The 23313-nt window shown below is 40.8% G+C and overlaps 1 protein-coding gene across 2 annotated transcripts in view; it reads right to left on the reverse strand.

The window, feature by feature from the left end:
- NEK9 (NIMA-related kinase 9) overlaps positions 1-23313 on the reverse strand; it is a 45851-nt gene that overhangs the window by 13472 nt on the left and 9066 nt on the right. The window contains exons 6-16 of one of the 2 annotated variants that reach the window (XM_012656232.1): positions 22989-23120; positions 13244-13354; positions 11995-12059; positions 9305-9355; positions 8708-8900; positions 6212-6356; positions 5402-5602; positions 5167-5213; positions 3740-3895; positions 2280-2388; positions 1603-1764 (exon numbers count right to left, since the gene is read on the reverse strand). In XM_012656232.1, coding sequence (XP_012511686.1) covers positions 1603-1764; positions 2280-2388; positions 3740-3895; positions 5167-5213; positions 5402-5602; positions 6212-6356; positions 8708-8900; positions 9305-9355; positions 11995-12059; positions 13244-13354; positions 22989-23120 — 1372 coding nt within the window. The remainder of the gene's footprint in view (positions 1-1602; positions 1765-2279; positions 2389-3739; positions 3896-5166; positions 5214-5401; positions 5603-6211; positions 6357-8707; positions 8901-9304; positions 9356-11994; positions 12060-13243; positions 13355-22988; positions 23121-23313) is intronic. The other variant, XM_012656233.1, reaches the window with a different exon arrangement.

Here is a 23313-nt window from a genome sequence, read left to right on the forward strand (position 1 = left end):
TTTAGTTGTCCGATTAATTTCTTTCTATTTTTAGTAGAGACAGGGTTTTGGTCTTGCTCAGGCTGGTTTCGAACTCCTGAGCTCAAACAATCCGCCTGTCTCGGCCTCCCAGAGTGCTAGGATTACAGGCGTGAGCCACCGCGCCCGGCCGCCACCCTGTCTTTAGACATTCAAGTCAAGAAGCTATTGAATAAGTGAGTCTGGAGGTCAGGGGTGGTAATGTAAAGCTGTCAGTGCATACGGGGGATATAAGAGAATGAGCTCACTTTGGCAAGAGGACAACTTTGGGGCACTCCAGGACTTAGAGGAGTTGGATTCAGTTATCACAGCACATGAGAGACCTGCCTGTATTAGTCCCCTACCCTACTAGGCTGTGAGCTCCTTGAGCACAGGGGCTTTTTGAGATGCATTCTTTTATTTTCAGAGCCTAAAAGAGGACCTGGACAGGAATCAGGCTATCAAGTACAGTTCAGAGAACAAGAACATTTATCAAGAGGTAACATGACCAGCTACAGAATCCAATTCTACACTTCTCATTCTGAAGTTTAACTCATGAGGTACACAGATCTATTCAAGAAACATGACCTCTCTGAGACACTGTCAGAAAGTGCTACTGAATTTTCTGCACTAAATTTATCCTCAGTGGTATGCTGACTCTGTCCTTTTAGGTACTGTTTCCATTTATCTAAGTCTGACAAGCAGTTTGCTCCCTAAAGTCCTTTGTTTTGAGACAAGCAGGGAGGGTTAATGTGCTGCTCTGAAAGCTGGTTTACTTAATTACATACAGTAACAGATCACTTAATTGGCACTATCCCTGCCTGAGACTCCTCATGTGTACATACAGGCACAGACCAAAAGAAAGCAAGGACATCTCAGAGTATGAGCAACAACAAAAGTTGGTGAGTCAAAAGATAAGAAGATCAAATGTGATTGTTGCTCACCAATCATGAGAAAAAAGTGGCTACATAAATCATGAAGTTCAGAAGACAATACAGGAAGAAGCGAGAAAAAAAGAGGAAAAAAAAAGCAAACAGAAGAAAGAGGGAAGGGAATGAAGGATGGCAACAGTTGCAGCAAGGAAGAGAAGCAGACAGGAGCAAGAAGATAAAATGCAAAGAAGAAACAGCCACAAGGGAAAAGAGAGAAGAAAAATCAATTTAGACCAATTCAGGAAGCAGAGAGACATAGCACAGAGGAAAATAGCCCTTCAAGCTTTAGCGGTATCACTGCAGTACAACTGACCCCAACCAAGGAGCAAGATTAAATTATTCTGTTCTCTCCAGCCACCCAGTCAATGTTTATTGAAACCGACAAGGTGCTGGGCAAGGTATATATAGAAGTACTTGATAATTACTGAAACATTTTACCAAAAAACTTAAAACCTGAAGTGGAAAAAGGAGGAACTTAGAATATTAACTTGTCATTATCTAGAAATCTGATCTTTTAAAAAGCTCAATATGCATAACTGGCCACTAATTTAATACAAATAAAAAAGTAAATGCATGATTCAGTTATACAAATATCCAGTCTACCTCTTTCCAAGTCGAAAATTAAAACACAGCCATCTGTCCAGAAAGCTTGAAATGACAGGTAAAGACTCACCATCAGTGGCAGCAATGGTAAACTCATCACCGCAGGAAACCCTGATTACTTGCTTCCCACCTAGGGGTCCCCCCAACAGATTGATTCCCAGACGCTTCTTGTAATTCCCAACGCCCAGCTGCCCGCACTTATTGCAGCCAAAGGTCAGCAGCCGGCCTCGCTCTGAGGGAAAAGCAAAAATCAATAACCAGGCACAAATGGGTGATTAAACAGGGAAAAGATGCAGCCTATGCAGAGTTCCATGGACTAGCTTCTGGCTGTTAGAATATACAAGTATAAACCAGCCACATGATCCTGGACCTATAGCAGCTAGGGTATCTAGACAATATATCCAATGAGACCCGGTTAGTGACAATACTGTATTTTCTCTCCAATACTGCAGTATTTTTAATGTGAAAAATGGGTACTATCTTAGAATACTTATGGAAGGTGCTAATTGGAGACAACAGACGTCTGGAACTATAGGTGTCGTGTTTGCATTAAGGGATATATTTATCCTGCATTTATAATGATTATCAACAAAAATGTGTACCTGAATGCCTAACTTGTTAGTGAGATAATCCTGGATGCTACGGGGAAATCAGAAGGATGTATATATTGTTAAGAAAAGCCAGTACTTGACAGGATAAAAGTGCCTGAGCTACTAAGGGATGTAATACAGTTATAAATTAACTCACCATCAATAGCGGCTGTGTGAGTCTTGCCTGGGGCAATGGTACGGATCTTGTAAAAGGACAGCTGTTTGGCTAAGGTAAAGGAGGTTGTGTAGGGAACTTCATGGTAAGCCTGAAACAAAGTAAAAAAACAAAGATTCATGAGGTTTTTTTTTTTTTTTTTTTTTAAAAAAAGGAGGAATAATCAGGCTGAGAATGGGCCACAGTGACCAAAAGGCAAATCATGTTACTCAGAAGAAAGTGCCAGGTAGTTTGCATCTCCAACAGAATACAAGAAGGAAAAAGCTCAATAAATAATCAGAGAATTCAGCATATGAGGCAGTACTTTCTGACAACGAAAGTTTTAGATTCTGAATTAGAGTATAAAAAACATGAACTCTCTATCCCAGAAGGTATTTACATTAGGGTAGAATCGCTGGCATCTGTTTTGTTATATACTTTGTATACCTAACAAAGGCAGGGCAAAAAATTAAAATCCTGAAGACTCTCCAGCCCATAAAGCAATTAGTTTTCTGTGATCTAATTTCATCTACAGGGTAGGGTTTCTAAACCTTTTGTTAAAACCCATATTCCCTGTGAATTAGTATAAAAAAAGAATCCTCTCATGTGAGTCTAAAATCTCACAACAAATCCAATGTTATAACAACACAAATCAAGTAATGGTAATTCTGAACATGCCTTCTCAAACTATCTCCAGCCTTGCCTTGAATTTGTACTCTTCCTAATTGAGAATCACTACTTTAGAGACTGTTTAAAAATTAACTTTTACCTTTCTCATTGAGTCAGAAAACTTGTCTCTTAACCTGATTCTTTAGAAAATGACAAAAACTCATGATACTAACACAAACAGGAAACTAAGACAGTATCAGTGGTGAATATCATTACATCCTTGAAAGGAGAATGGTAATTACGTTTAATAAGCCTATTATAGGATCAGTGACGTGGGAACCAGTCTAAAAAACTCCACAGGGAGATGACACATGGAAATATGTTTCTTTTTCATAACGCTAATTTTCTTGTTTCTATTTAAATGATACGGTAGAACCTGAATTCCATCATTTTATTCTTTGTAATCAATTTATTTATTGAGGTATAACCAACATACTACAAAATACTGCAAAGCTTGATACATTTTTCTGTATGCACATACTTAAACCATACTAAAACCATTACCCCAATCAAGATAAAGACCATTCCCATCAGCCTAGGATTTCTCCCATCTCTTCTGTTAATACCCATACCCCTCCTCCCAAAATAGTACCCAATATTTTGACTTGTGCCATCGTAAGTTAATTTTGCCTGTTCTTGAACTTTACGTAGTTGGAATCATATAGCATGTACTCTTTTGTGGCTGGCTTCTTTTGCTGAAGACAATGTCTGTGAGATCATCACTTTATTCTTAAGTCAAATTCTATGGTCACTAACCAATAACAGCATCCCAAAGAAACAAAGTGGGCACTCACTTCATGGTTGATGATTCCAGACATGCACTGATTCAGACCCAGTTTGTTGAACTCATTGAGTCCACAGGCAAGCACTTTGCCTGACTGGGTCAGCAGAAATGTCCCATCACAGCCACATTGAACTGCAACAATAATCAAGGCCTTAGGAACATCCACCTGCAAGAAAAAAATAAATAAATCAGAAAAAGAACTCCCAAATACATAACTCAGATTAGGAAAAAACCCCCAAATTTTTTCAAAAGTAACATGCTGCATTTAGCAGAATGACTACAGGGAAGTAAGGGTTTCTGTATTCTCTTCAGATTTGCCCAGCGGTTAGAGGTTACTATTTTCAAACAGGAGCTCAAGTTTTATAACATAAGGTAAAAGGCAGCAGTTCTAAGTCACCTAAGCAGACAGGCCGTCAGTTATGTTTTAGTAATAGGTTCTACTAACAGGGAGACTTCTCAGAAAAAGCTGGGAAAGAAGAAGCTTCAATCCATTACTGATTTTGTCCTCTGAGATGGGAGGCTGCTTGACAGTTACAAAAGAAACTCAGTAGCCCTATGGGGTCCCAATCTGGTCATTTTATAGGAGAGGTGACAGAGTACTGAGGTGGCAGCTAGGACTTCCAAATGCTTACATCCTTCTATAGCTAAACAGAGATGGAAAATGGTAGGGGTGACGGATGTGTGGGGCCACGTTGGATGAGTGTAAAGCCTGAAACCTGGACCCTCAAAGTTTCTATGACAGCCTTTCCAGGAGGAGAGGAACAGCCGTGAATCCCAATGAGAATAGTCCCTATAAACACATAATTTAATTTTTAAAATGTAAATAAAAACTGTTAACAGTAAATGGTATAGTCAATTAGTCAACCTTCTGGGGGCTAAGCCTGTGCCCTAGATGGGTGTGAGAGAGATGTAACCATGCTTGTCCCTCAGCTGGTCTCAGCTTCTGTGAGCCCCTTGCAGTGCCAGCTCTGACAGAGCTGAGAGTAATTAGACATTATATTTCACACAACATGACCCTAAATAAAAACAACAATTTCATCTGGTGTTCAACTGCAGAAATAGGAGGGTAAAATGGCTGTGCAGGGTTAAGAGATAGTTTACTGCTTTCTAATATCTTCTTGAGGGGTTTTCCAGTGTATACGTAGCTATATTTTGACTTTTCTGCTATACACACTGATTTTGGCTCTCATCCCTGAGTAAGATGTGACAGTGTCCACAGCTGTTATTAATACATCCACTTTCTCAACTTTCTATGATTTAGTCAGATGATAAGACCACATAGCGCTAAATCAGAAATCCTAGATTGTCAGTCTCCCACAGTATTTCTTGAAATAGGAAATATTCAAAAAACAAACACCATGATTTGAAAAGTCAAGAGGACATATTGTTGGAGTCTATCTGACTTAGGCCTTAGGTAGAAGCTGCTTCTGATTTTACCTTTTGTGGTGTATAATAATCCTCTTCTGAATCCAAACCCAGTCGTCCTGAAACACATATAAGAATGAAAATCATTATAATGAGCACCTCCTGCCAATGAAGATGTTCTATAAGATTCTCTTTTGCTGAATTAACACTTCTCATATAGAGGCTGCAGGATGTGTTTAGATGCACGCAAGCTTCGAGTCAGGCTGTGCACCTGGGAAGAAGTGGACAGAGACAAGGCTACCCCTACCATATTCGCCACAGCCCCAAGAATAGACTTCCTTGTTTCGTGTCAGAACCACCACATGATTATCTCCACAGGAGACCTGCTCCACTGGATTGCTGAGGAAGAAGTTCAGCTGCATGGGTTCTAGTACTTCAGGGCCAGCAACCTTGTCCACACCCATGCAGCCATAATAATCTGATCCAAAGGCATAGAGTTGACCCTCATCTGCAAAAGGAAGGAAAATAGAAACCCATCAAAGGACTGAATTATTTTATTCAATCAGAAAGCTGGGCAGGCAGGGCTAGAATGAGAACTACCTGGCCAATGATCTCCCATGAGAAGACTCCATCAGGGAAATCTGAAGGATAGACTGTGTAAGTCTAGAGTTGTTTGTATATAGAGGGTCACATGTACTATAACTATAATAAAGTTTAAAAAGTATTAAAAGGACTTACAATTTTACTGGGGCCATCTCTATTTTATAGATAAAACCAAGTGAGTAATGATAAGACAAAAACTAAATTGAGGTCTTGATCTTGACTTTGTGTTATCTATAGCCTGATGAGGTGGTAAGATTACTTTTCCCCCCAAATGGGACATACAACACATTTCTCCTGATCCCACCTCTTCTTTATTATCCACCTGCCTTCTCTTTGCACACCACCCCCTAATACTATAGTACATTTGGCATGTTGTTATGAATGAATATATTTGCTCAATGTCTTTTGGTCTTTGAGTATTGTCTTTTGTTGTAAAACCCCAAATAAAATTGTACAGCATTAAGCACAATACCCTACATTAAATACACGTAGATGCTTTGTGCTGATGGCTTACCTGTCACACAGACAGTGAAATCATCACCACATGACACCTGGTGGATAGCTTTGCCTTGCAACTTTTCCACATGCTTTGGCTGTCGATAGGAGGCTTTGTCTCCATGGCCCAGCTGACCGTGGAGTTTAGTACCCCCTTGCATGTTCTGTGAAATAGAGAGGGCTTGTGAAGTTTTAACTTTTCATGCCAAAAACTAATCGTCAATATAATTTCATGTGAAGAAAAACAGGAAGAAAAACAAAAGCTGGAAATTTAGACATTAGAAAAAAATGGGTAAGGGGATTAAACCTTTTAATGGTAGGTAGTATAAAACCCCTGCCAACAGGTAAAGAAGATTTAAATTGATATTCATCAAGACTTAAAAGGATACATTCCCAATTTTGTCTTTATCCTGCAAGTCTAAGATGAACTATATATTTAATTATGGGTGATGCTGAAAAAATTCTTTATACAGTCTAACTGGATTGCTTCTCCAGTAGTACAGCCTCCTGGAAATCTGTACTAGAAGTTTCATAAATTTTGGTGACAGTTTCCCTGAAATGTGGACCAGTTATAAAGAACTGGTCACATCAAAGAAGGTGCTATATGCCCTGAGAATAGTCCTCCGTGACTTTTCAACAGTTTTATAGAGATAAGTAATTCTTTCCATTCAATAACTCAACTACAAGTCCTTATATAAATGTTTTTTTTTTTTTTTTGAGACAGAGTCTCACTCTCTTGCCTGGGGCGAGTGCCATGGCGTCAGCCTAGCTCACAGCAACCTCAAACTCCTGGGCTCAAGCAATCCTACTGTCTCAGCCTCCAGAGTAGCTGGGACCACAGGCACGTGCCACCATGCCCGGCTAATTTTTTTTCTACATATATTTTTAGCTGTCCAATTAATTTCTTTCCATTTTTTGGTAGAGACGGGGTCTCGCTCTTGCTCAGGCTGGTCTCGAACTCCTGAGCTCAGAACGATCCGCCCGCCTCGGCCTCCCAGAGTGCTAGGATTACAGGCATGAGCCACCGCGCCCGGCCATAAATGTTTTTTAAGGCACTAATTTCACTCCATTTCTGGTAGCTTCCCAGGAACTAGTTCTTTAAGGGATAGGGTTTTAGGAAATAACAGCAAGTGAACACTCCATAACAAAGGCCAAACCATTCATTCATTCTTTCACTCCATCAATAGCTGAGTGTCTACTTTCTTACATACTGGGGATGAAAGAGTGAAAAAGACATATACGGTCCCTGTCCTCAGGGAGAAGGTATCTGAAACCACTGGAAAAAATGAGCTTCCTAAGAGAGGCGAACCAAGGGCCAAAGACAAGCTGAAGTAAAGAAAAAGTAGCCTGAAATGAGCCTGAGAAGGCACAAAGAAACAGGAGGAAAGCCAAGAGAACGTGCTATCATGGAAGCCAAGTGAAGACGGCTTCAAGAAGGAAGGAGTGGTCAACTACATCAAGTGCTACCAAAAGGTAAAACTAGGTAAGGACTAAAAATTATCTGTTTTATTTTAGTAATTTATATGTCATTTTGTCAAGACCAGTTTAAATTGAGTGGCAGAAATGGAAGCAGCATGGTAGGTGAATGAGGAGAGACTGGGGATAAAGGAAACAGTTTGGTAAGAAGGTGAGAGACAGAGTGGAATCTAGAGGGTACCAGGGGGAAATTCTATACAAGCTATACCTAGCTATCATCAGTCACGGGTGGAGGTCTCAGAAGATTCCTGACATGGTATAGCGCTTCGTTTGTTTACAAGGCTATTTCACAGATACTAGTTGCTCTGAACCTCATGGTAATAAAACAGAATAATTAAGTGACTTATCTTAAACTATCCAGCTGTAAATGGGAAAGCCTAGTCTTCTGAGTCCAAATGTAAGGCTCTTTTAATTTTCTCTCCTTCTATCATTCACTCATTCAGAAAAGACTTACAGGCCGGACGCGGTGGCTCACGCCTGTAATCCTAGCACTCTGGGAGGCCGAGGCGGGTGGATTGTTTGAGCTCAGGAGTTCGAGACCAGCCTGAGCAAGAGCGAGACCCCGCCTCTACTAAAAATAGAAAGAAATTAATCGGACAACTAAAAATATATAGAAAAAATTAGCCGGGCATGGTGGCGCATGCTTGTAGTCCCAGCTACTCGGGAGGCTGAGGCAGAAGGATTACTTGAGCCCAGGAGTTTGAGGTTGCTGTGAGCGAGGCTGACACCACAGCACTCACTCTAGCCTGGGCAAAAGAGTGAGACTCTGTCTCAAAAAAAAAAAAAAAAAAAAAAAAAAAAAAAAAAAAAAAAAAAAGAAAACACTTACAGGTGACCTAATATGTACCAGGCACTGGGGGAATACCTCAGTAAACTAATCAGACAAAATCCCTCCTCTCCTAAGAGTTTCCATTCCATCACCCCATAATGCCACTCCCTTAGCACAGGTTCAACTAACGAAACGCATAAACATCTGGGCCCAGTAAACAATGAGGCTTATAGCACTGTTCCAAAGTATTAATACTTAGCTTTTACTTACCACCCAGGTGTACAGTTCCTTCTCCACTGTGACGACAGCAAAATGGGTATTCCCTGCACACACCTGCCGGGCACTACAGCCACTCTTGATGACATCCAGTTTCTGGGGGGTAGACTTTCCACCACCCCAAACATAGACTTCACTGGTTCGTGATGTTACCACAGCAATGGGCGCTTCAGTTACAGTGCTTGACCTGCCAACAACCCCAGAACAAAGGCACATTTAATATAAAAACAACATCAAGGAAAAATGCTTCCAGTCTGTTCCCTGAGAATAACTGCCAATTATGGTATGAGAAAGTATGTTCTTTCTTGACAACTTTTCTCAACCCTCTATCATAGCAGGCTTTGCAATTCTTGCTTCTGGGCTTCATCACAGCTTGGCTAGATCAGATTCTGGGATGATCCACAACTTCTACACTTTTCAATATTCATCATGGGAATGATGGCTACTTTAGCGTGAGGGTGAAATTGTAGCTTTCTCTCCTGAAAGGATGCCAAAGGCTACTGGAGTCAAATAATGCACAAACCCAAGAAAGACCCCCCCACCATTGGTAATTTAGGATGTATTAGTTTTCAACAGTCTCTTGAGCATTACCTTGGTCTCTTTGTAGGTGCATTAAGCAGAGTGACTTTTTCCTCCATCTCTCTACCAAAAGAAAAGCAAATAAACATGAGTGAAATAATAGGTTCCTATATTGCAAAGATGTCTCTTTAACACATTTCACATATTTAATCATTTTATAAACTGTATGCACCCTACAATATTACGATACTTTTTTTTTTTTTTTTGAGACAGAGTCTCACTCTGTTGCCCGGGCTAGAGTGCTGTGGTGTCAGCTAGCTCACAGCAGCCTCAAACTCCTGGGCTCAAGCGATCCTCCTGCCTCAGCCTCCCGAGTAGCTGGGACTACAGGCATGCGCCACTGTGCCCGGCTAATTTTTTTTTTATATATATTTTTAGTTGTCCAATTAATTTCTTTCTATTTTTAGTAGAGATGGGGTCTCGCTCTTGCTCAGGCTGGTTTCGAACTCCTGAGCTCAAACAATCCACCCGTCTCGGCCTCCCAGAGTGCTAGGATTACAGGCGTGAGCCACCACGCCCGGCCCATTACAATACTTTTATGAAAGTACCTCCGTACAACTCAAACAGTTATATAGGCCTGGCATTAGACAATTCATTAAATACCAAAGGGCAAGCAGTTTCACACCGTTTGTTTTCTATTTCTGAGAAGTGGTCCAGGCTGGAAGGGAGAGCCTTGAGAACCTCTGATGCACATGTTTAAGTACCTGATGGACAACTCCATTCAGTCTGCCCACTGACTCTCCAAACGAAACATCTCCAAATCTGAGCTCATTATCCTTCCCTCAAACCAGCTTTTCTTTCTGGCTTCTCTATTTCCATAATTGTCAACACCCTCTCCCATTCTCCCAATCAACTGGGCTTAAAACCTCAGTCATCTCTCACTCATCTCTTTCCCTTTCTTCAACATTCAGGTTCTACAGATTCTACCTATACAGTAGTTTTTACACTCACCTCTTCCTTTCCAGTCTCACCACCTCAATTCTCGGCAGCTCTATTTCCCATCTGTACTGTGGCAGCACCCCTTAATTAGTCTCATTTGCTACGGTCCTAAACTACTTTACTATGCTAATTTCACATTAAAACCAATATCGATAAATAACTCTTTCTGAGGTACACCTCTTATCACATGAATTGCCCTCTCGCAAACGTCCAATACTTCCGTGCTATCACGTGAATTAAGCACACATTCCTTGGCCTGGCATGAATGATTCCCTACCTATCTTTCTAGCTTTCCTTCCCTTTGCTTACAGCCCATGTCCTAGCCCAGGGTTGTCATTCTACCTGAATCAAATATAGCTGAACTACAGGGGTAGTGCTCAGGCATCAGTATTTTTTGAAAACTCCTGAGATTTTGCATTGAGAGTACCAGGTCTAGAACCACTAAACTAGCCAAATAGGATTGTGTGTTTCCTGAATATTTTCTACAACTTCCTGTGTCTGTGCCTTGGCTTATGCTATTTTCTCTGTCTGGAAAACTCTTCGTCTTATGTTTTTCCATCAAAGTACAAAGTTCCAATACAGTATTGAAGGTAAGTCTATAATTGTCTAGGAAAAATTTCAATGAAAAATTATCAGTCAAAATATTTCAATATGAGATTAAAATAGTGATCATATTTTTGGGATATAAGCCAGATAAAAATTTTAAATATGCTTAACTGGCCCAAAAGAGTGGTATTGCCTGAATATGCACAGATCATAAATGGAAGGTCATAGTGCTATACCTGGAGTATTACACATAATTCCAGGTATCAAAACATTGGCTAGAGACCAACTGGAGAAGAATCAGAAAAAATTAATTAAATGACACAACAGAATAAAAGGTACTGACCAAATAGCAAATATTATGGAATTAGGTATATACTTAATGTACCCAAGGGCAAAACTTGAAAAAGAGCATAGTAAATATTTGAATATTTGGAGGATATAAAAACAAAGAACTGGTAGAGGAGGAAGAAGGGTAGTAAGGCAAAAATAGTATAAAAGGATGAAATACAGACTAGCAAAGTTAAGAAAGACAAAGAATACCTTGTCCTTTAAGTTAAGGTTTGAAGCTTCCCACAGGAAGTGAGGGAAAAAGGACATCCTTCCTATCTCTAGAGACCTCTGACACAGAATAAATCTCAGGAAATAACCTGTCAGGAGTCAATAAAGCTCAACCTCCAGAAATAGGCAAAAGGTATCTGAAGAGGACTCCTCCAACTCCAACCTACCGTCTACCCATCCAATTCACACTACTATCCAACAGTTCTTGAGCACCTTATACCAGGCCCTGGGTTGATCACTTTCTATGCATTACCTTAGTTAATCTTCACCTTATCTCAGTTTATAGAGGAGAAAACTAAGAGATGGAGATGTTAACTAACTTGACAAAGATGACAGAACTGAGATACAAACCTGAGGATGTCTGAGTTTCCCTTAATTACTACACCGTAATGCCTAAATTCTAGATTTAAAAACCCACAGATGGGTCATGAAGAGGGTTCTGGGGTCTCATCAGTACAAATTTAGAACAGAATAGCCCAGGCTAAGGAAATGAAGTCAAGTGCTATCCTCAAGCAATGAAAGCAGAGATGTTGATAGAAAACAGCACTTACTTAAGTGGCCAAGTCATGAAACACCACCCTTTTTTGTGGTCCTCTGATCAAGCCTCTAACAGGCAACCATGTCAGGAAAGACAATGAAGTGACTTCTTTGTACTTTACCTCCTGCGTTTCCTGAGAAGGGGGCGATCTAGAAGCTCATCTGCAGTGGGTCTCTGTTCAGGATCCTAACAAGTAAAAACAGAGTTAGTTTTCACTACTGGGAATAGACAACATGGGATCTAAAGAGGCATTTTACTTCCTCTGAGAAGGCTGTGGGTTAGTTAGTGAAAGACCACTCTATATTATCCTTTTGTTTCAAAAATCATAACTTCTCACGTCATACTCCATGGTTCATGTTTCTCACCTTATTATCATTAACACTTGTACATGGAAGAGGATGTTTACAATGCACCTTCCTCACTTGTTCAATTAGGGCAGTGGCTCTCAAACCTCAATATATACAGCGCAGGCTGGGCATGGTGGCTCACACCTGTAATCCTACAACTCTGGGAGGGTGAGGTGGGAGGATTGCTTGAGGTCAGGAGTTTGAGACCAGCCTGACCAAGAGTGAGACACCGTCTCTACTAAAAATAGAAAGAAATTAATCGGACAACTAAAAATATATAGAAAAAATTAGCCGGGCATGGTGGCGCATGCCTGTAGTCCCAGCTACTCGGGAGGCTGAGGCAGGAGGATTGCTTGAGCCTAGGAGGTTGCTGTGAGGTAGGCTGATGCCACGGCACTTTGGCCCAGGCAACAGAGCAAGACTCTGTCTCAGAAAAAGAAAAAAAAAAAATATATATGTATATATGTACAGCACAGAAGGATTACCTGGGGTGCTTATTACAGATAAAGATTTCTTGACTTTATCCACAGAGATTCTGATCTAGTTGGTCTGGAGTGGGGCCCAGGAATCTTCTTACTTATAAAACTCCCTCATTTTCTGGTGATTCTGATGCCAATGATTCATGGACCATATTTTGAATAATACTAGAACTCTACAGCAAAGGAACTATGAAATACTATAAGTACATACATTCTGTATATTAGGAACTCTAATCATCTTTGCCTACAGTTTTATAAAATAAATATTTAGAAATTAATTGTAGTCATAAAAAATGGAGCACAATTTAAATGGCAAAATCATTTCACAAATTACTATTCATAAAGCAGAATAAAGTAAGAATTTGTTCGTTGAAGCACACAACTGTCATGAATTACTAATGCCTCTTCTGGGTACAGCCGCAACATACATCCTACCCTGGGGAAGTGAACGTGGCTTTGTGTGGTTTGTTTCTGTGCCATACTCCAAACGCTGAGGCTGGCAGGGGAAATACGAAAGTGAAATGAATGTGTAAGTCATACCTACCTGGTCGAGGCACGCATGGACCATCTGGATCAATTCCAAAGAGTACTGGCTAGAATCAACTTCCATGGCCCGGATTCCTTGCACAATCTTCACACACAGGTTGAGTGGATTCTATAAGAAAATGATGATTGCATTGTTCCTGGTCATGTAAAAATTATGTTATAATCTACCAGTAAGAGGGCTCTGAGATGTCTGTGGCCGTTATTTAAAGAATTGGCAATAGGTCTGCGTTAGGTCTGACTTCTTTTTGTAACTATTAGTATGCATCAGCAAGAAATGGTTAGGGATGCACTGCTGCTATCAGACAGAATGAAGCTAACTGGCCAACATGGAGATTAAACCTATAACTGTGTGGCCAACAGCAAAATGCTCAGAGTATATTATAATCTAACCTTTCAACTGAATCCCAAGAAAAAGGAAAAACAAGATTAGCCTTGCTTCTTGGCTTCAAGTACTTCCCTTATCAACTAATTTGCCTCCTAATTTGTATATTCTAATAATGGCTACACAGGCAATACTCTGCTGCAACAGACAAAGCAGTGAATAGTAAGATGTTAATAATAAAAATATTATAGTAATACCACCACCACCTTATCGAGAGACCACTATAAGTTAGACAGGCACATTACATATATGATCTTTTATATCCTCAGAAACACCATTCAAGGAGGTTATTATCATTATCAATTTGTACATGAGAAAAATGGGGCTCAGAGATGTAAAGTAACTTGCCCAAAACCACACAGGTAGTAAAAACAGAGCCATATTCCAACTAAGGTCTATCTGACTCCAAAAGTCATTTTTCTTCTACTATATTATTTAGGAAAATTAGATGATATACCAGAACAAACTTCAGGATTTAGAAAAACAAACAGAAATTATTGGGGCAAGATGGCTGACTAGAGACATTGCTTGCCAGACAGTCCCTGAGGGAAGAAAGGGTTTCAGATAAAGGAGACGGGAGAGGAAGAGGGGATGCAGCTCAGGTGTAGGTCGTAGAGAGAAGTGCTGGAGCCTGATAGGGACCTCCCGGAGGAAAACTGCAAAGCAGATGAGGAAGAGGAAAGCCAGAGAGGCTCGGAGCCCAGTGAAAGGGTACGGGGCAGTCCCTTTCTCCCTCCCAAACTCCTTCAGTGATCAGAGGGCTACTAAGCTACTTGGAAGCTTTCCCCTGCCGAAGCCCAAACAATGTGGCAACCACGGAACTGTGGGGAGAACTTGTGTGATCCCACAGCTTGGACATTCAGTGCGGGATTCTCCTCCAAGGGAGTGACCTGAGGGGCCGGAGAGTCGGCTTTCTTCCATTCAGATTCTTACCGTTCCCTGCTTCTCCCCCACCCACTGCAACTGGGAGAACAGTCTGAGCGAGTGACCACCTCTCCCAAGCTGGCACAACCTCCAGTCTGAGGTTTCCACAGAGAGTGCGGCCCACACCTTTCCCCATGAGGACCTGCAGTGGACCTGAGGTGTCTGATCTGGGGGCTCCCTGCCCACTGGCATTTCTCAGAGACACATGCCAGAGGGTCAGACATACAGGCCAGATCTCGTGCCCCCAGGACTGGAGTGGGTTGCTGGGGGACACAAAGAGGAGGTTTGGGAGCTGGACTCAGGAGGTGAGGGAGCCCATGTGGGTGGAACTGACAGAATACTGTGGGGGTCTGAGACATGGGGATCTGGAAGAGCGTCCACCCTCCCACAGGAAAGGCATGCTGTTGGACCAGGGCAGGTCCTCCAGTAGGAAAGATCCCAGCCCATGAGGCCATAGCAACCAAGTGCAGCGCATTCAGGCACTAGGGCAGTTGGGGAACTGTGGCCCCTTCCTCATGAGCAGCCCTCCTGGTCTGGAGAGCCTGCCTTGACTCTCCTTCCAGCAGCTCCTCCTAGTGGTCAGGAAAACAACTTCTGAGCCCTGCTTTGTAAAGCTTTCCAGGCTCACACAACCTAACCACAACCTGCCTTGCTCCTTCACTCACCTCTGCTGTGGTGATCAAGTAACCCCCTGGGAGCTACGGGGCCCCTCCCAAAGCCTGGGGCATTCAAGTGCTCCACCTGAGGGACTAGAGCTTATCACAGACACAAAAGAACATCTAGGCAGTTGGCTCTTTCCTGCAAGCATCCACCACTGAAAGGAAGAACAACTCTATAGCTCATTACAGCATCTACCAACTCAAACAGGGCGGGGCTGATTCTTACTCACAAGTATCACCCACCATCTCGGAGATTAAGCTGGGGGTCCCAGTACAATTCACACTGCTGGGAAGAGGTGAAGACAGCAGGATAGAGGCAACCCAAGGGGACACTGCTTTTTAGGAGAGAAACAAAAGTTACAGGCAGCTCGAACTGTGAAGCGTCTCCCTCTTCCGCTGTAGACCTCTGGGCTGACTGGGGAGCTGCTCAGACTCTGTGCAGAGATATTCCACCAGAGAACAGTGACAGCAGAGATCTGGTGCCTGCCCTTATGCAACCAACGACGTCCTGATCACTGTGGTACACAAAGCCAGGTCTGCTTGGGACCCTGCCTTCCGGCAGACAGTAGCCTTTGCATCACCCCCCCCAGGCTGGGGAGGGAACACACTCCCCTGTGTCATGTCCTGTGACTGGGAGCTGAGCATGCCTCCTCCCCCACGTGGGAGCCGAACGGAGGATGAGCCTCAGACACCACAGGCACCACTTGGGAAGCCTGGGCTACTGCCTCAATGGGTCCTAGGTGTGAGGGGAGACCCTTGACTGACCAGCAGCTCTAGCCCGCCTACATGGACCCTGGGCCACTGCAACAAATCCTTGCCTATGAGACTGGGCATCAGCAGTCCCCATGCTGGTGGAACAGCTCCCCATATGGCCAGCTCTGCCCCAGAAATCCCCAGAGCCAGCTCTGAAGCTCTTGCTGTGCCCGAGTCCGAGGCTCTGCCCCTGTAGCTCCTAAGCCTCTGCTGGGCCTGTGGCTCCACCCGAGACTCCAGAGTTGTGCCTAGTCCCTAAGACCCCGCTACTGAGGCCCCACCACTACCACTGGGCTGGCAGAACCTCCCAGAGGTCCAACACTTCACTCAGGACCCTCCAGCCTTGAGCAGCTGCCACTCCTGGACTTCATTCAAGAGAATCCCAGCAAAAGAAGACAGGTGTCCTACAATCCTATTAACCCAGAGCCAAGAGAACAGGAGCCAGATGAGAAGAGACCAGCAAAAGAACCCTGGCAACATGAAAAAACAAAATAGTTCGACACCCCCAAGGGAACACAATGGAGCTACAGTAGTGGACTTCACCCACAAGGAAATTGCCGAAATGACAGAAATGGAATTCAGAAGATGGATGGCAAGTAAGATGAATGGAATTGAAGAGAAAGTTGAAAACCAACAAAAAGAAGCCAAAAAAACTTCCAGGAAATCAATGAAAAAAATGAAAAAGTCACTAGAGACCTAAATAACACAAGAAAGGATATAATAAAACTTAAAGAAATGAAAGAGTCATTTAGGGAATTTGAAAACATAGCAGAAAGCTTTAAAAACAGGCTAAACCAGGGAGAAGCAAGAATCTCAGAGCTGGAAGACAAGGCTCTCAAGATAACCCGGTCATTCAAAGAGGCAGAGAAGAGCATAAAAAGGTTGGAGCAATCACTGAGAGAGAGATGGGGCTATGTGAAGCAAACTAACATTTGAATTACAGGTATCCCTGAAGGAGAAGAAGAAAGAATTAAAAACATGGAAACCCTATTTGAGGAAATTATTGAGGAAAACTTCCCTGGTATCACCAGAAATTCAGACATACAGACACAAGATAGGCATTGAATACTGGGAATATTCATAGCAAATAGGTTATCTTTAAGACACATAATAATCAACCTGGCTAAAGTCAAAATGAAGGAGAAAATTCTGCAAGCAGCAAGACGAAAGCATCAAATCACCTACAAAGGAAAGCCCATCAGGCTAACTGCAGACTTCCTAGCAGAAACCTTACAAGCCAGAAGAGATTGGGGCCCCATCTTGAATCGACTTAAACAGAATAACTGCCAGCCTAGAATTTTGTATACTGCAAAACTTAGTTTCACAATAGATGGAGAAATTAAGTCTTTTTCAGATAAGCAAACGCTGAGGGAATTTGCCATGACCAGACCTGCTCTGCACGAAATACTCAGAACAGCACTATACACAAATCAGCACAACAGATTCCCAGCAGTATAAATTCACCTAACAATACCCCAAACTCAAAACTCTTATAAAACAATGGAACAAGAGGTAAAACAAAGCAATAAGGGACTACTTCACAGGATGAACAGACCAACATTCCATATATCAATGCTATCAGTTAACATTAACAGATTGAATGCTCCTCTCAAAAAACATAAGCTGGCTGAATGTATGAAAAAACATAACCCAACTATCTGTTGTCTCTAGGAAACACATCTAAACCACAAGGTCACAAACAGACTCAATGCGAAAAGATGGAAAAAAATATTCCACACAAATAGAAATCAAAAGAGAGCAAGTACAGCCATTCTCATATCAGATAAAATTGACTTTAAGCCAATAAAGGTAAAGAAAGAGAAGGAAGATCGTTGTATAATGGTAAGGGAAGCAATTCAACAAGAAGACATAACAATCCTAAATATATATGCATCCAACACAGGAGCTCCCAGATATGTAAAGCAAAATTTACTAGAGCTAAATAAAGAAATAAACAGCACCATTGTAATTGCTTGGAACCTCAACAACCCATTGTCAGGGCTCAACAAATCATCCAAGCAGAAAATAAATAAAGAAACAACGGACTTAAACCAAAATCTAAATCAAATGGACCTAACATTTACAGAACATTCTACCGAAAAACTACAGAATATACATTCTTCTCAGCAGCATATGGGACATTCTCCAACACTGATCATATTTTAGGCCACAAAACAGGTCGCAACAAATTTTAAAAAATTGAAATTACACAATGTCCCTTCTCAGACCACAGTGGAATAAAACTAGAAATCAATCACAAGAGAAACAAACATACACAAAGTCGTGGAAATTAAACAATCTGCCGCTGAACGATTATTGGGTCAAAAATAAAATTAAGATGGAAATCAAAAAATTCTTTGAACTTAATGACAAAGGGGACACAAGCTATCAAAATCTATGGAATGTAGCAAAAGCCTTCCTCAGGAGAAAATTCATTGCCTTAAATGCCTACATCAAAAAGACAGAAAGACTGCAAATTAACAACCTAATGTCATAACTCAAGGAACTAGAAAAGGAAGAACAAACCAAACCCAAAGCCAGCAGAAGAAAAGAAATAACAAAGGTCAGAGCAGAACTAAATGAATTCGAGGAAAAAAAAAAGGATTAACAAAACAAAAAGTTGGATCTTGAAAAGATAAACAAAATCGACAGATCTCTTGCTAGAGATCAGAAGAGAAAGGACTCAAATAAACTCAATCAGAAACGAAAAAGGTGACATTACAACTGATACCAAAGAAATACAAAACACAATCCATAAATACTATGTAAATCTCTACGTGCATAAATTAGAGAACATAGAGGAAATGGACAAGTTCCTGGAAACACACAACCTACTAAAACTCAGCAAGGAAGAACAGACCAATAATGAACAGTGAGATTGAAACAGTAATAAAAAACTACCCCCCTACCCAAAAAGCTCTGGACCAGATGGATTCACAGACAAATTCTATCAGATCTACAACGAAGACCTGGTACCCATAATACAGAAATTATTCCATAATATTGAGAAGGATGGAATCCTCCTCAACTCATTCTACAAAGCCATTATCACCTTGATAGCAAAGCCAGGAAAGGACACAACAAAAAAAGAAAACTACAGACCAATATCCCTTATGAATATGGATGCAAAAATCCTCAATAAAATACTAGCAAACCAAATTCAACAGCACATCAAAAAAATAATCCACCAGGATCAAGTGGGCTTCATTCCAGGGATGCAAGGATGGTTGAACATATGAAAATCAATAAATGTGATTCACCACATAAACAAAAGCAAAAATAAAGATCATATTATCATCTCAATAGACACAGAAAAAGCATTTGACAAAATCCAGCACCCTTTCATAAAAACCCTCAATGAACTAGGCATTTAAGGAACACATCTCATAATTATAAAGAGCCATATATGACAAACACACAGCCAACATCATACTGAATGGGGAAAAGTTGAAAGCATTCCTTTCCCCTAAGAAGTGGAACAAGACAAGGATGCCCACTGTCACCACTTCTATTCAACATAGTGCTAGAAGTCCTTGCTAGAGCAATCAGGCAAGAGAAGAATATTAAGTGTATCTAAATCAGGAAAGAGGAGATCAAATTATTGCTCTTCGTTGATATGATCTTGTATCTAGAAAACCCCAAAGATTCCACCAAGAGTCTCCTGAAATTGACAAATAAATTCAGCAAAGTCTCAGGATACAAAATCAATTTACATAAATCAGTAGCATTTCTATATACTAATAACAGCCAAGGTGAGAGTCAAATCAAAAACTCAATACCATTCACAATAGCTGCAAAGAAAATAAAATACCTAGGAATATACTTCACTAAGGAGGTGAAAGATCTCTACAAGGAGAACTACGAAACTCTGAGGAGGGAAATTCCAGAGGACACAAATGGGAAAACATACCATGCCCATGGATAGGTAGAATCAATATTGTTAAAATGTCCACACTACCCAAAGGGATTTACAAATTCAATGCAATCCCCATCAAATTACCGAAGTCATACTTCACAGATCTAGAAAAAATAATTCTATGCTTCGTTTGGAAGCAGAAAAGAACCCAAATAGCCAAAGCAATCTTAAGCAAAAAGAACAAATCTAGAGGCATCACATTACCCAACTTCAGGCCAGGCATGGTGGCTCACGCTTGTAATCCTAGCATTCTGGAAGGCCAAGGCAGGAGGACTGCTTGAGGTAAGGAGTTCAACACCAGCCTAAGCAAGAGTGAGAGCCTGTCTCTATTAAAAACAGAAAAATTTAGCCAGGTGTGGTAGCGTGTGCCTGTAGTCCCAGCTACTCAGGAGGCTGAGGCAGGAGGATCACTGGAGCCCAGGAGTTTGAGGTTGCTGTGAACTAGGCTGATGCCATGGCACTCTACTCAGGGGAACAGACTGAGACTCTGTCTCAAGAAAAAAACCCCCAAAAACAAAAAACATTACCAGACTTCAAACTATACTACAAGGCCATAGTAATCAAAACAGCGTGGTACTAGTACAAAAACAGAGACATAGACTAATGAAACAGAACACAGAACCCAGACGTAAAATCATCTATCTACAACCAAATGATCTTTGACAAAACAGACAACAATGTACACTGGGGAAAAGAAGTCCTATTCAATAAATGGTGATGGGAAAACTGGATAGCCACATGCAGAAGAATGAAACAGGACCCTTACGTCTCACCACTCACAAAAATTAATTCAAGATGAATAAAAGAACTAGATCTAAGGCATGAAACCATAAGAATTCTAGAGAAAAATGTAGGAAAAACTCTTATAGATATCAGCTTAGGTGACGAAGTTATGACTAAGACCCCCAGTGGTAATTGTGGCAACAACAAAAACAATAAACAGGATTTGATTAAAGTAAAAAGCTTCTGCACAGCTAAGGAAACAACAGACAACCTACAGAATGGGAGAAAGTATTTGCAAGCTATACGTCTGATAAAGGGCTACTAACCAGAATTTACAAAGAACTAAAGCAAATCAGCAAGAAAAAGAATAAAACAACCCTGTTAAAAAACGGGCAAAATACATGAACAGAAGCTTCTCAAAAGAAGAAAGACAAATGATCAATAAATATATGAAAAAATGTTCAATGTCACTAATCATCAGGGAAATGCAAATTAAAACCACAATGAGGTATCACCTTATCCCAGTTAGAATGGCTTTTATTAAAAAGTCCAAAAACAGGGTGGGCACGGTGGCTCACACCTGTAATCCTGGCACTCTGGGAGGCCGAGGCAGGAGGATCACTTGAGCTCAGGAGTTCAAGACCAGCCTGAGCAAGAGGGAGACCCTGTCTCTACTAAAAATAGAAAAAATTAGCCAGATGTGGTGGTGTGTGCCTGTAGTGCCAGTTACTTGGGAGGCTGAGGCAGGAGGATCACTTGAGCCCAGGGGTTTGAGGTTGCTGTGAGCTAGGCTGACACCATGCCAGTCTAGCCCAGGCAATAGAGCGAGATTCTGTCACACAAAAAAATAAATAAACAAAAAAAATGTCCAAAAACAATAGATGCTGGTGTGGATGCAGAGAGACAGGAATGCTTATACATTGTTGGTGGGACTGCATATTAGTAAAACCTCTATGGAAAACAGTATGGCAATTACTCAAAGAATTAAAAGTAGACCTACCATTCAATCTAGCAATCCCACTATTGAGTATTTACCCAAAGGAAAAGATTTTCCATCAAAAAGACATCTGCACTCGAATGTTTACTGCAGCACAATTCACAATTGCAAAGATGTAGAATCAACCCAAGTGCCCATCAACTCATGAATGGATTAATAAAATGTGGTATATGTATAACACAGAGTATTACTCAGCCATAAAAAAGATAAATTAATACCTTTTGCAACAATGTGGATGGAACTGGAGACCATTCTCCTAAGTGAAGTATCTCAAGAATGGAAAACCAAACACCATATGTATTCACTATTAAACTGAAACTAACAAACCAGCACACATGTGCACAGAGGGAAATAAAACTCAGTGGAAATCAACCAGGGGGAGTGGGGAGGAGGGGAGGGGATAGGGGAAAAAAACAAACCTAATGGGTACAATTAACACTATTTGGGTGATGGGCATACCTATAGCTGGGACTCAAGCATTACAAAAATGATCCATGTAACCTAAAACATTTATACTTCTTTAATATTTTGAAATAAAAAAAAAAAAGCAAAGAAAAACAAATGGGTCTCATGAAAGGCTAGTGAATTTGCATTATTTTACATTTGTATTTTTCACACATATTATTAGAGAATCTCTGTGAGGCTAATATTGTTCTCATATTATAGATAATGAAATAGAGGATCAGAGAAATGAAGTGATTTGCCCAAATTCTCACATCTGGGTTGGCAGAGGAGACTGGATGTGAATCTACTTTAGCCACTCAAAATCTGGTCCATGGACTGAGAGCATCAGCATCACCTGGGAGCTTGTTAGAAACGTAGAATATCAAGCACCCCCCAATGGAATCTGCATATTAACATGATGCCCCGGTGATTTTGTATGCATATTAAAGTTTGAGAAGTGCTGCTTCACACCAGGCTGTACTTTAATTTATTTAGAAAAAGAAAAAAAAAAAGTTAAAGGGATTTGTTGTCCATGAAGCAACGACAATCTTTAACAACAGTAAAAGCATAATTTTCATAAAAAAGATCAAAACTATCTTAATGGGCATTATATAATTTGCCTTAGCTTTTTAAAAAACGATGTACTGAAGCATATGAAATAAAACGGCTTTTCCAAACTGCAGCATCACATAATTTGACCCTATAGCCAGTTTTAAAATTATAGTCAACAAATTCAATATTTCAACGGGGAATTCAAGTTGAAGATAAACAGGGTCTATAGCATTTTAATAACATATTACTAATCCAGTGCCTGAATACAGATTATTTTTGTCTGCAGTTGATTTCTGTTCAAGAACTCAGAAGTCTGGGGATAAATAAAGTTGATTTGTTTGACCAAGTTGTACCATTTTCAAGGACAATGTAGGGGCGGATACACCAACTTACTGTAGCATCAAACGTTCTCTTTAGCGTAAGCAGTTCAAAAATGACGCAGCCTACTGCCCAGATATCAGACTTGAAATTGTATTTTACTCCTTGACAGAGCTCTGGAGACATGTAATATGGGGTTCCCACAAGCTGAACAAGAAAGAAAACAATCAAAGAATAACTTCCCTTCTGAGGTTAACTATATTAACATTTCAACAGCTAAATTAAATTTCCCAGGAACTAGTGATAACAACCATAAAACATTCATCAGCAGATTCCAAAATGGTTTTTATGAGATGATGCCACTATAGGGAGAAATCTTTTTAATATCAAATCTCTTAGG

This window comes from Propithecus coquereli, unplaced genomic scaffold (assembly GCF_000956105.1).
Source record: "Propithecus coquereli isolate 6110/MARCELLA unplaced genomic scaffold, Pcoq_1.0 Scaffold5, whole genome shotgun sequence".
NCBI classification, from domain to species: domain Eukaryota; kingdom Metazoa; phylum Chordata; class Mammalia; order Primates; family Indriidae; genus Propithecus; species Propithecus coquereli.